The sequence below is a fragment of the Pinus tabuliformis genome, chromosome 4_1, assembly GCF_031772625.1.
Source record: "Pinus tabuliformis cultivar Carrire ecotype Pingquan chromosome 4_1, CPIR1, whole genome shotgun sequence".
Taxonomy (NCBI): Eukaryota; Viridiplantae; Streptophyta; class Pinopsida; order Pinales; family Pinaceae; genus Pinus; species Pinus tabuliformis.
The window spans coordinates 361,488,032-361,502,884 of NC_142303.1; the positions used below are offsets into that span (position 1 = coordinate 361,488,032).

At 34.9% G+C, this 14,853-nt stretch overlaps 1 protein-coding gene across 1 annotated transcript in view; it reads right to left on the minus strand.

Annotated features, from left to right (window-relative positions):
* LOC149175804 (protein LURP-one-related 5-like) overlaps nt 1-8,169 on the minus strand; it is a 67,521-nt gene extending 59,352 nt beyond the window's left edge. The window contains exons 1-3 of the mRNA XM_089421248.1: nt 7,930-8,169; nt 7,556-7,807; nt 7,317-7,433 (exon numbers count right to left, since the gene is read on the minus strand). Of these exons, the coding sequence (XP_089277374.1) occupies nt 7,317-7,433; nt 7,556-7,807; nt 7,930-8,169 (609 nt within the window). The remainder of the gene's footprint in view (nt 1-7,316; nt 7,434-7,555; nt 7,808-7,929) is intronic.
* Between the last annotated feature and the right edge of the window lie 6,684 nt (nt 8,170-14,853).

Here is a 14,853-nt window from a genome sequence, read left to right on the forward strand (position 1 = left end):
TGTAATTCACACCTGCACCACACACCTTCATCACCACTTCATGCACATTCCTCTTCGCGTTTTGGATTGCTGTTCATTGAATTCATAGCACAGGTAGTCTAGGTGAATGCATTTTCGTCTTGGTGACAGTCATAAGCATTTGTTTCATTTACACTGCTCTCCCTCGTTCCATTACCTTCTCCTTCATCTTGATCATGCATGCAACCACATCCTTGACCACTGCTCCACTCTATTATCTTCCAAATTCCTCCACTCCTCACGTAACTTCATTCTTTACCCCTTTCGTTGACATAGCCCTCTATCTTCCAACCTACTCCATACACTCGTTCCCTGTCCTACTTCTCCACTCCTGAGCCATCACCAGCCTTATTCCTACCTTACATATCTCCCCCTACCATTCCATCACTCCTCCATCACTTCAAACACCCACGGTAGGTCATCCTGTAGCAATTTGTAGATTTCCTGTAGAAACCTCTGAGTTTCCTGGAGGATCCCCTGCAGACATCCTGTAGGAGGCCACTCACTCGGTTGCTGAGCTTCTGAACGTGAGGAACCTCTGTGGACGGATGCTAAGGATCCCTGGGGACCTCTCCTAGCCTCCCCAACCTTTCCCACGCTTTCCTTCCTTCTCCATCCCATCTGCACAACCAAACCCTAATAAGCACAAAATCACAATCATTCCATCCACTTAAAGAAAAAATACAAAAACATGTCTTTTAAGATGCAAGCAGCTTAGATTCATGCATTTTCACTTATTAGAGGTAATGACAGCATTGGTAGAAGTTTCATTCACATTCTTTGCATTATAGAGGTTAGACTAGTCAAATTAGGGTTTCCTAGGTTTACATGCTTTGATTTGCTTTCAGTCCATTTTTGTCAAGTAAAGTAGCTTTCCTTTGAGAATAGCTTTCGTCCATCAATTAGCAAGCTTCTTCTGAGAGCCTATAGAAGTTGGCTTGAGCCCTAGCGGACTTGTGCCAGCTGACCAAGTGACAACTACGACAAGAGCTAGTACTTGTGCATATAGCACTGTCGCTTCAAAGTTTGTACGAACTACCGGGTTGATAAAATTAAGAGACAGGAAGCCCCAGGAGTTGTAGCATTATTGCTACAATACTGGAGCTCACCAAACACACTAGTGGAGAAAGAAACGGGAAAGAAGGTGAAAGCTCTCAGGAGTGATAGTGGAAGTGAGTATGTGTCGAATGAATTTAAAATTTTTTGTGCAAAAGAAGGAATTTGGCGAGTTGACAACACCCCACAACCCATAGAAGAATGGGGTGGCTGAGAGGAAGAACCGAAGCATTATGGGAGAAGCACGGTCAATGTTGCATGACCAAGGCCTACCATTGTATTTGTGGGTAGAAATATGCAACACAGTAGTCTATTTTCAGAATTGGAGTCCTTATTATACTTTGGGCATGGATTACACCGGAGGAGGCTTTCTTAAGGAGAAAGTCAAATGTTTCACACTTCAGGATTTTTGGAGCCTCTGTTTATTGCCATGTCATCCCTTAGAATGACAGTTGTACAAAGGGATGTAAAACTTGATGAGGAGAAAGCAATGTGATTCTCTCTTGAAAGGGAGCTTCAGATCCCACAAGAGGAGGATATTTTTGCTTTAAAGGAGGAGCCTCAGAAGCCACAAATTAAGGAGAAGAGAGTGGAGACAACCACTCAAGTAGAACCATCTAGAGAAGGAAGAAAATAAAATAAAATAAAAAAGGAAGTTGAGGAACTTATGCAAGATGCAAGGGAGAATGTGGGTGTTGCTTCAAATTTTCACAGGTAGAGAACGTCACCTGATTAGTACACTAGATACATGGCTCTAATGACTGAGCTTGTAGATACTAAGCCATCCTCGTTTGAGGAAGCAGTAGAGAAACGTGTATGGGTTGGTGCATTGGTGGAGGAATATGAATCCATTGCAAGGGACATTGTTTAGGAAGCGGTCCCAAGATTAGCAGATAAATCAGTTACGAGTTTGAGATGGATCTTCAAGGTTAAGTAGGCAGCAGAAGAAACCATAGAGAAGTATAAGGCCGATTTGTGGCCAAGGGGTACTCTCAAGTTAAAGGAATTGTCTATGAGGAGACTATTGCTCCTATATCAAGGTACTCATCCTTTAGATTGATTCTTTCTCTGGTTGCGTAGATGGGTTGGAAGATCCACCAGATGGATGTAAAAACAACATTTCTCAATGGGGTTATTGGGGAGGAGGTGTATATCAAGAAACCATAAGGTTTTGAGAATTTTGACCGAGAGTCTCACATGAGCAGACTCAAGCGAGTATTGTACAGTCTCAAACAAGCACCACGTGCTTGGTAAACCATGATCGATAGCTATCTTACCAATTTGGGTTTCACCAAAATTGAGGTAGATGCAAACCTCTATCATATCTTGGTAGAAGGTAAATTTATTATTATTTTCTTATATGTTGATGATTTAATTTTAATTGGTGATGAGTAGTTGATCAAATCTTTCAAGGAGGACCTTGCAAGAGAATTTGAAATGAAGGACATGGATCTCATGCACTACTTCCTCGATTTGTAAGTATGGAAAATCGATGGGGAACTATTTGTCTCTCAAGGCAAGTATGCAAATTAGATACTGTAAATATTCCACATGGAGACACCTCTAGCGACCAACTAGAGAAAGGAGGATGCCACTTCAGGTGAAGAAGTGGATGCTACCATCTATCTGTAGCTAGCGGGTTCACTAATGTACCTTGTGAACACATGACCAGATATGTGTTATGCAGTCAACCAATTGAGCAAAGATATGTTTAGGCCAACCAAATTATTTTTGAAGGAAGCTAAGCATGTTTTACAGTACCTTAGAGGCACTACCCAGTTTGAACTATGGTACAGAAGGACATAGGGAGTGAAGCTATGTGGCTTCATAGATGCAGATTGGGCAGGGAGTCCATTAGACTGAAAAAGTACATCAAATGGAATTTTTAGTGTTGGGTCCGCAGTATTTTCTTGGTACAATAGGAAGAAAAGATCTATGGTGCTCAGCTAGGCAGAAGCATAATACATGGCTGCAAGTCAAGCAGCATGTGAGGCGATCTTGTTGAGAAAGATACTTATGGGACTATTTGGTCAGAGGATGGATCCAACTATGATCTGCTGTGATAATCAATGTTGCATCAAGCTCTCTGAGAATCTTTTATTTCATGATCCATCCAATCATATAGATAACGTGTATTACCATTTACGTGATTGTATGCAGAGGTAAATGAAGTTGCTTCAGTACATTCCGAAAGAGGAATAAGATGCTGACATTTTGACAAAGGTCTTGTCAAGAGGGAAGTTCGAGTTCCATAGGTGCAGGATAGGGGTGTTTGATAATCCATTTCTTGCTGAGAGGGAGTGTTGAAAAATGCAACAATAAATTCTCGATTTGATTTCGCCTTGATTAAATTGAGAAAATTTGAATTTCCACATAAGTAGACAACTTGGATGTAGTTAACTGAGGTGACATGGCTCTTGTCATTTAGTTAGGTCAGTAAATTTGATTTGGAGGAGTTAGAGTTTAGTTAAGCATGCGTGATTGCTAATTTGTAGCAATCAAGGTTAGTTATCTCAAGTTGTTTTCAGTTAAACTAGTTCTAACTATTGGAGGAACTAGTGGAAGGTAAGTTAAATAGTGGGACTTAAGTAAAACTCAATGATCATTTAGTTAACTGATCAATCAACCCAAAATAGCTAGTCCATGTAGAGAATTTGAGTTCCCCAATTGTTGTGGAGATTCCAAGGTAGTGTAACATTAGTTGTAAACTAGTCTTGAGTGTACAGGTATTTCATGCAAGCAGATGATCGACCTTGGTAATTACGCAATCCATTTTGGAGAAATTCCTAAATAATAGGAGCCTAATTTCTCAAATTACACAAGGAAATAGGGGCTCAAGTAGAGGCAAAAATTGACTAAGTCTGGGTCAGAGTTTCTGAGTGAGCAGAAAGATAGGTTATTCACTTGCAAGTTGTGCTAAGTTGAGCAAAGCAATTGTAATACATCTCTATTGATCAGATTAATGTAAGGAGGCATTGAGGTTTTTAGCAGATTGCTTTCCTAAAAAAAAATGTTGTGTGCATGTGTGTTATTCCTCATTGCATGTTTGTGATTGATGTTCTAAATTGTGAATTGAATTCCACAAATAGAGTAGATTTGGGTCTTGTGATTTTGATCAAAATTTGATAAGCAGTTGAAAATCTACATTATAATTTCTACACATGGCATTAGCCTTGATCCTACATGAAATTCATTGGATACAACACTCTTTCCTCTAGGGAGGAGCCAATCTAGGGAAAAAGTAAATAAATTTTCCCCAGTGGCATGGGACAAACTTTGGTTGCCAAAACTAAAAGGAGGATTGCGCTTGCGTGACTCCACCACCATGTAAAAAGTCTTAGGATCCAAAACATGGTGGAGATGGATACAAGGAGGCTTAGTTATATGGAAATGCACATGGAATTGGAAATATGACCCTCACACCCCCCTTCGACATCTCATCTGAATGCATTTTCCCTTCTCTGGCTCATTCATATGGACTTTGGCCAAAAAAGGAATGTACCTAATTCCATAACAATGCTTTTGGGATGTAAAGGATGGGAGCACCGCTCTATTCTTGGATGATTCATGGCAACAACTCCTAAGCTTTGAGATCGGCAACAACTGGATGACCTACACCTACAAATGACTGCACAAGGTCTAATAACAATAACTGACTATTGGAAATGCCTTGAGACAAGCCAATAGTTGAGGCTATCGCTACCAAAAGAATAATGGCATCCCAATCTAGAGGAGGAATAGTGGAATTAGTTTTGGTGTAACCTCCAACGAGGATTAATCCCATACTCCTCCCAGATGGATACTCTAATGGGGCTACAGTTCAAAAGGCTCCTTCACTATCTTAGAAGCATATCATCTAGGAGTGGGGCATCAAGAAATACCAGTAGAAGGTGTCTAGATCAACATTTGGAAACAAAATATTTGGCCAAAAATTTCCTTCTTTTTATGGTTCTAACTCTAAAAGTATTGAACATCTATTTAATAGTTATACCTATTCGAACTTCCTCTAGCTTCGATTGGAAGGTTTCCTTAATCGCTCAGATCGAGACCCTCTTAGCATTCCAAAAACCATTTCTCAATAGAGGAATCATGCCTTCTCCAATCCCATTCTCAATTGCATCTAGACACTCTCTCTCAGTTGCCTGCTATGGGTGACATGGAAGGAATGTAATCGACGCATTTTCAAAAATCCCTCTCTTCCTCTTCACTCTCTTTGGAGCATTATCCAAAGGAACATTAGTGAAACCATTATCGCTCTCCCTTGGTCCCCTCAATATTGGGAAGCAGATGGCCATGAAGCTAGGCTCCTTAATAATTGGAACCTTGTTCCAATTTCCCCTCTCTCCCTCCTCTTTTTGATTGCCTACTTTGGCTATCACATCCTCATGGTCCTCGCCGCCCCTCTCCTTTCTCAAACTAAATTTTGATGCTACTTCAAAAGGAAATCCTTGTCCAAGTGGCTATGGTGGAACCTTTAGAAATCACCTTGGCCTTCCACTCTTCATATATTCTAGGATACTTGGCATTAATAACAACAATGTTGCAAAACTTACAACCCTCATCAAAGGATTGGAAATAGTGCAAAAAGAAGGCTTATCCAAGCTCTTCGTGGAAGGAGACTCCTAGCTCATAGTCAATATGCTCCACAAACTCCAAAATGGTACTCTTGTGTATAAAGTTTCCAAAAGCTGGCAACTTGAAGAATTACTACAATGAATCTCCTCTCAAATTACCAATATCCTGGTCATCATTCCCACCCACATCTGAATAACAGGGAACAAGGTTGTATAGATGTTGGCTAACCATGGTTGTCTCGACTCCTCGCCCAGGATATCCTCCATGTAGCATCTCCTAACAGACTCTCCTCTCAAGAAGGTTTGCTAGCAATTTATTCAGAAGGATCTCCAGTCCCGAAGAGGGGTGTTTTGCATGCAAGAGGGTGGGTAGTCAGCTGTCAACAAGGACTCGATCTAGGTTGCAAGAAGATTCCTCTTCCCAGTCTCTTGTTATGTCTTTAGTTTCGCAATTTCATATTTACTTGGCTTGCTTTGATGGCCTTAAAAGTCTGCATTTTAGCATATGTATGGTATATTTTGAACTCACAACCTTTTGTCTTCCGCCTGGCCTCTCTTAGGACAGTATATTTTTGGATATAGTCAAGTTTTCCAACTATGTTGTAATGCAACTTTTTGTTAATTATATGTTTATTTTAACTTTGTTTCAATTACGTGACAACTTGAATGTATTATCGGATGTCCAATTACCATCTTATGCGACTTGCAGTGTTGACATGAAACTTATGCAAAGACAACCAATATTTCCCCAGCCATAAACCCATTCCATTAATGTGATTGAGTTATATATGTCCGACCTTTAAATTTAAACAACTACCACTAGATTTAAACAAGTATAAATCTAGCCATAAACATATACAATGTAACCACATTAATAAGCCTCTGACCTAGGAAATAAACCTCGCCATTATGCAAGCTAAATGAAGCCAGGACTCTGTGGCTTAAATGTAACCACATTAATAAGCCTCTGACCTAGGAAATAAACCTCGTCATTATGCAAGCTAAATGAAGCCAGGACTCTGCAGTAAGCCACAGAGGGTCAAGTTATCTTCTTCCAATAATTTTGGACGAACCATTTCTGGAGAGCATCAAGGTAGGCATCCACAAACAGCTATTTCTGGAGAGTATCGAGGTAGGCGGACATTCCAAAATTGCACAACGCACATATTGATTTGGTAGCACCCATCAAATCATCCATGAAATGCGGTTCAAGAAGCGACGACGAGACTGCGATGCAAATGAAAGAAATGTGCAGCAAGATTTGGGATTCGGACGTGTTCTTTCCAAAAATTTATTTCTTCCCGAATAACCAGAAAAGCACGTCCTTACATTGGATTTCTGCACAAATAACTAGAGAAACCTGTCCTCACTAATAATAAAGAAAATTCATGACGTAGTTTACAACATTGCACATGCGCTTGACCAGAAAACTACGGTGACATTTACTTCCAATGAAATATTTATATTTTTGCCAATGCAAACTTCAGCGGATGATCATGGATATTGAAATGGCACCAACCTTATTACTAAATAAGTAACCTGGTAGTAACCTGGTTTGTCAGATTCATGGTTATTTGAAATTTACACTTTATAATTTACATAATATTAACACCAACAATTGAGCTGCTGGCCATGGACTATCTGCTCCTTATTTTAAGTGCTAATAACCTGAATGAATATAATAACGAGTCCCATAACGAAGGCTTGATCTATTCCAGGCTGCACTACAAGTCCGAGTACATCGTCTCCTAACATTATCTCAGATGTCGCTTCTTTTGGTTTTACCTGCGTCCGCCACCAAAGGAACCAATGAAGGAACTAATACTAATTCCATATTTGTCCAAACATGTCCTTCACTTTCTGTCAATATATTTACGTATATCAATCATTGTATGGATATAACAAACCTGAGCGATAATTTGACGAGAGGCGCTGAATATAGTGAATGAAGATGGGTTACAGAGGGATCCCTCGATTTGATAATCGTAATGGCAAGTCTCTCTGTAATTTTCTCTCTCTGCCTGAGTAACCAACACTTTGGCTAGGGCTTTGCTTGAGAAGAGCCAACAAGAAGACTTTATAATAACACTGAACTCTGGCTTCCCACAGCCAACACTGTCTCCTCTAAATGCTTCCCATATCTGGCTCAAACTGAATCGCTGGAAGTCCCAATTCAAAACAATTAATCCATATGAAAGGTACCTAGCCAGGAAGTTACTGAAATTTTAATCAAAGTGGTGAAATTCTCTGATGAGTGTAGCCCCTAGAGATATTACAATACCTTGTCACGGTGCAGTGTGAGTAGAACATTCCCCACAGCATCCATGAGGAAGAGCTCACGTTCAACGTTGGATGCGTAATTATCGACCCTGAAGGCCAGATTTCCGGAAGAATCAAAGACTGTGAAGCCTTCGCCATTGAAGAGGAGTGATTTCTTCCAAACGGTGAATGTGACCGGAGAACGATACTTGTTATCATCAGGCGAGTGGGAGGAGGAGCCACCATGCAGGTTATCACGCATCCCTTTCCAACCCGACACTCCCTTGCACAGACGAAGAAAACAAAAAGGATTCTACGGAATATTCTGCACGCAGCTTCCTCCATCGTACATTTATATCTCGCCAGTTTCGTTCAGCCACATAAAAAATTTCGAATATGCAACATCACTCGTTTCTCCAGCAAGGACCTATGTGGATAAACTCAAACTGTTCTAAGAAAATTATTTTCCAGCGACGAATTTGTAAAAACTCAATTTTTTATTTTATTTTCCAGGAACTACTGGAAGTTAGAGTTAGAATTTTATTTATATTATTATTATTCAATTTTAAGAGAATTTTATTTATAAATTTATTATTTAATTTTATGATACCCTTTTTTTGTGGGACAATGGACGCACCTCAGCATAGCTATTGACTGCTAAGTCTACTAAGGCAACATACTCTACCCCCTCTGGTTTTGAACTTGTGACCTTTTACGAGGAAACACATGCTTTTAACCATTAGGCCCACTCAAGCCTGCTATTAAGTCTATGACGACATACATACTCTACCTCTTTAGTTTTGAAGATGTTCTTAACTATTAAGCTCAGTATTGGCGTTGACCTTGGTTTACTAGATTTTGGCTTATTAAATCTTAGCTTATTAAATTTTATTTATTTTAAATTAAAATTTTGAAATAATTATAATTTCATAATTATTAATAAATCAAGAAATATTTTGCTTCATCCCAAACTTATTCATAAAAAAGTTGAAGTTAAAAAAAGAAAAAAACAGATTTGATAATTAATTTTAAATATTAAATAAGTTTCTCATAAATATTTAGTGCTATATTTAGGTTTTTCTTTTAATTTCATGAAAGATTAAGGTAATCCATTTTAATATTTTTTTTTCAAAATTTAGTTAAAATTTATTGCAATGTAAAGTATTTTAAAAGAAATTTAAAATATTGAATTTTTTATTTTAAAAGAAATTTAAAATATTGAATTTTTTATATATTTTAAAATATAATCGAAATGATAAAAATATATAATTGTATTTATTCAAATATAATGAAAAACAAAATATTAAAAGATAATCTCATTTACATTCTATTTATCCTATCTCATTTACATTCTATTTATCTTATTCTTAGAATTTTAATGTTGCTATCATAAACTAATCTAGCAAAGTTATAAACTTGTCATACATTCTAAGATTAAATGTTTTTGTTGTCATCCTTTAATGTTGGTTTTTTATATAATTTATGATAATATGGATTGATTTGCTCCCTTGACATGTTTAGAGTGTTGTTATATAATGTCTTTCTTTATACATATTAATTTCTCTTCTTAAAAGGAAGTTATGGTGATCACTCACTAGGATTAATCCCTTATATTTATAAAATTATAATTTTTCTCTAAACTTGCTCTTGTAATTATTTTATTAAATCTTTATACTTTTTTACTTTTCCCCTACCTCTATAGGGATTATTTTTCCTTGACCCATTAATCTAAGCATTTATTTTATTCTAATTTTAAATTTCTTATCATAATTGTTTTCTCAATCCCTTCTCCATGTCTTGATTCTTCTCATTGCTTGTGCTACAATCGCTTCACAGACATCATAGACACTCACAATGCCTTCTCCATGTCTTGATTCTTCTCATTACTTGTGCTGCAATCTATTCACATGCATCATAAAAGCACTCATATCATATGCCAACAACAAGATTCTTCTCATTACTTGTGCTACAATCTATTCACATGCATCATAAAAGCACTCATATCATATGCCAACAACACAAAAGTGATTTTTGAGTTATTTTTCATTTTAAACATTTATGTGGAATGTTAACTTAAAATTATTTTAATTTATGTAAATGCAAAAACAAACAAATTTATACAATCTCATATTATTCATGTTTACAAAATTCTGTCAGCCAAATCAAAAAGACACATTACTAGAAAAAGAAATAGATTTAAAACTTTTTAGAAAAATTTCTTAAAAAATAAACTTTAAAAACTAAAAAGTCTTCTTTGATTTAATGAAAAAAAAATACTAATTCAAAATTTATTAATATTATACAAAATCTAGAAATCACAACCCAAAATACAACCTTTAACAAAATGGTGAATTCATTATTCCCGAAAGTCTTCACAATTTTTTTCATAAAATTTTACATGAAATACTTTAAAACCTATCTTCCCACTACAACTAAACCTAAACCTTTTTTATTAAAAAAATAATAAATACTAAACATCTCCTCCGAACCCACAAGCTAAAAGTTCCACACACATAAAACAATGAAAACAAAAGAATTACCATCCCACCCTCTCGGGGATAGTAAAGAATGCTTCGTGAAAGTGATAATGAACCACAGAAGCAGCCAAATTTATAATCCTTTGCAAATGGTTTTGCTGATGTCACTTGTCATAAATGGTTATAATGTTTGTCTAATAAAAAGGGTCACTACCAGTCGATTTAGGCATCTTAGGGTCACTATCAGTTTGATTTAGGCATCAAATTTCATGGCTGATGTTATATTGATTATGATATTTTTATAAGTAAATTATATGGTTTTTTATTTTGGCCATAAAAATATTTTAAATTAATTTTAAAATTTTTAAAGAGATTTTATGAAGTTTATTAAAATTTTGAAAATAATAAATATTAAGCTTAATATTTTTATTTTTTAATTGGTTGATGATATTTTTATGTTGCTTTAAATTGAGTTTTCATATATATATTATATTAAAAAAAAAAAATTTAAAAAAAAATTTTATTTCATAATCATTTTCGAAATCAAATATAAACAACCACTCTCTTCCCAACTTATAATGAATTTTGTTTAGGCATCATCATAATTGGGTTATGGTGTTGTAATCACGACTTCAAACGAACCAGCTCAAAAGTTCTAACAGTATGGTATTCTTGATAAGACTCTTTAGTTTTATATGGGAATGTTTACGATTTTTTATTATAAATTAACTTTTAAATGAAAAGAAATTATAATTTTTTTTAATAAAATTAAGACATTCAAAAAATTAAAAAAATTATTAATTTTAATTAGTTTGTGAGTATAAATATATTTTTACTTTTAAAATTTATTAAAAAAAATTCATAAAATTTGTTAGAAAGAATTCCATCACTTGCATAATTTTATATAAAAATAAATTTTATGAGAGATTTTTCGGCGTAACTCCCAAGATATTTCATTTGGCGACCCATTTCGAACCAAATGAAATATCTTGTGATTTAGGCCGAAAAATCTCTCATAAAGTTAATATGGATCACAGAAGCCTCAATTCAAAAATAAACTTACTAAATAAATTACTAATATGAACTACTAAGTATATATATTGATGATGATTAACATCTATTAGATCAATGTGGTCTATTGGACTTTAAGAAGAAAAAGAATCTAATTCTATTTTTTTAGAATCTTATTTGTGCTCAAAAATAAGGGAAAGAAGCGCACCAAAATCACTATAGTTGGGTTGACTTAACAAGTCAAGAAGATTGGAAGTGTGAAAGATGTTAGAAAAATGAGAGCGGATGTGAATAAGGGTCGAACAATATAAAAGAAAGTGTTTTTCATCCTCCACTCTCTTAGTATCGCAAAGTTGAAAATTCAATATAAAAGAAAGTGTTTTTCATCCTCCACTCTCTTAGTATCGCAAAGTTGAAAATTTCTATCATCTCAGGGAGTCTTGGGAGTAGACCACTGCCCATTTTCACTTCGAAGCTCATGAGAATTAGTCCTAATCTTAGTGATGTTCATCTTTTTCTTCGAGCTGGTCAAAACAAAAAGATAATTTTGGTTCTCAATGGTGGGTCTCCTTATAATATCCTAGCTTCCTTTTACCCTCCAACTCCTTATCATCCAATAGTTTATCTTTAAATTTGGAGGTGATAGTATCTTTGATACTATCTTTGCTTCCCTGGATGATCTCCTCGTTTATGTCCCAATGGTTGAGCCAAGACTGGGCATCCTTATGCCACCCACGTTTGAGGTGAAGGTGGGGGTTTTGACTAAAGTTAGAAGCAATTTTAGGAAGCCACTTGGATTTCTTGTTGTAAAAATTCTTTTTATACATTAGATACTTAAACATAGCCCTGCTTTCAATAGGGGAGAGGCTAACTTCAATCAGGAAGATAGGATAGGGGGTATATCCCTTGATCTTGAAATGGTAGGTTATGAATTGTTTTTGAATCATCTCAATCTTTCTCCATGACTCTCTGGATATACTGCAACCCCAGACTTCACAATTGTACAGGACAACAACCCCAGACTTCACAATTGTACAAGACAATAGGGTGACAAGGGTCTCAAAGAGGAACCTTTTTTTACTCCAAATACAAAGATCAGAAGCGTTGCAATTGTTTTCAAGCTCATAATAAGCTTTCCAACCTCCAATAATCCTTTTTTAATGTTGTAATTCCAGTTGAGTTGATAAGGAATGTCAGTACCCAAATATTTATAAGAAAAGACCTATCCAAGTAATTGTTATCATAGATGAAATTTTCATGGGTGATATTTTTATATTTAATTATTATGATTTTAGTCTTGTCGGTATTAACCGTTGCAATAGTCAAGAAGAGTCTTAAGTTGTTTGTCCAGGTCCTCATGGCTTCTAGCAAGAAGAATGATATCATCGACATAGAGGAGAAGAGTAATGATAATACCAGCAAGCTCAGTCCCCTTGCACCCTGCGATTTCCAAACACTCCTCTAGCTTATCAATGTATATACCAAAAAGGGTAGGGGAAATGGGACACCCTTACTTAACCCCGATATTGCATTTGATATCTTTAGACCACCCTTCATAAGTCTTAACTTGGCAAAAACCATCTGGTAGAGATGAATCACAACAATCTTCAACTCAAAAAGAATTATTATCTCCTCAAATCTTTTCCAAAACTTATCCAGAAAAACAATATCAAAAACTTATATATATATAATTTACATTTTAAACCATAAAAATTTGCCCCCTGCACTATTTCCCTAAATTAAAAATAAAATAGGTTAATATTAAACCATTAAAGTACTTTTTCGTTTAGAAGATAACAACTACTACTATTTTTTAAAAACTTCATTGGGTTTTGTTGGAAGATAACTTATTTAAGCCGTTAATAATCACCATGTTCCCCGCTATACGGGAAAGACTAGACACCGGCTAAACCAGGCGGTAGTGACTGCTAATTTGACCGTCTTTATGTAATTCTGTTTGATTTCCTTTCCCCTCAAAAGATTCAGTTAGGTTTCCCAAGTAGTTTATCATGCAGAGAAAATACTTCTTATTGGAGCCAAGGCAGCAAGTTGTTTTTGTTTAGCGTGGAAAAAATAAAATCTGTGCTAAATTCTAAAAATATGTTTTTTTTCCAGCACTAAAGGCAAGCCTGTGTGCTACCTCTGAGAAAAGTGTAAGGGTCTTTTGCTGACCAATAATACTTTCTAATATCCAACATATCTCTAGAAATAGGGCGAAATATATTCTCTCTTTTCTGCCAAAATTTATAATTTCATAAGGGAAAGGAAGTATCATTTTTTTGCATGTGACTATGAAACTTTCCAAATATCGTCAAACTTTTCTAGGGCATTCTTCTATTAGAAAATCATTGTCATGGTTTTTATATATTTTATCCTAATTATGGCAGAGGAACTTGTCACATGAGCAATGTTTGTAAATTAAAGGATAAGAATAAAGATATCCAATCTAAATCAGGAATTTCTCATATAAGTAATGTTTCTAAATTAAAGAATAAGAATATACTTATTTCTTTTAAATTAAATCAAAATGAATTTGGGAGAATGTTACAAATTTTTATTGAAATGTGGTTGATGAAATTTTGAGATTTTACTTATATTTTAAAAGTTTTATATCATTTAATTTGTAATTTTTTTATAATACTATTTTAAAACAAATTAATTTTAGTTTGTGTTATTTTTAAAAATTATTTTAATAATTATTTTTCACCCCTAAAATATATTTATCAAATTATATATAAATTATAATATCATGATTATAATGGTAGGAGTTGAAACATATAAGTTATAGTAAATAATTTTTTTTAGTAAGTAATGTAAAAATGTTTGTATAAATTTTAATGCACAGTTCAAGGTGGATTAGTGAATGCTTAGGTATGTGGATGTTGTAAATATTTTTATATGAGTTATTTGCTAGATATTCAATAAAAGTACTAAAATGTAATATATAATGGTCGAAGATCACTATCAAGAGCATGAGGGGCTATAATTTCTCTAAAGGATAAGAAGAAATGGCACATATCATAAGGTATTCATTTATTTCTAGGTGTGAACTTGAGATCTAATCTCTTTTTCCAAAATGTTTTCTAAATGAAGACATCCACCTCTATATAAATACAATCATCGAATGCATTTAAGATTGTTGGGAAAGTATAAACTTTTAGTGATCATAATCATTATGGGGAAGCATAAGAGTACTTTGTTCTCCCAATAAAAGGTGCTGATAGCCAAAATTCTCTCACCTCAATCATTGCCATTCATTCATGACATTTTATTATTCATGTTTCACACTTCTCATGTTATGATCTTGCTTGCTAGCTATGAACAAACATGTAAAATGACCAAAATCAACACTATGAAAGAGGAATTATAAACCACGACTAGAGGCAGATGGTTATAGGTGAGCATAAACATTGAACAAGTTATAAATCATTCAAACCACTATGTATTTATTACTCATT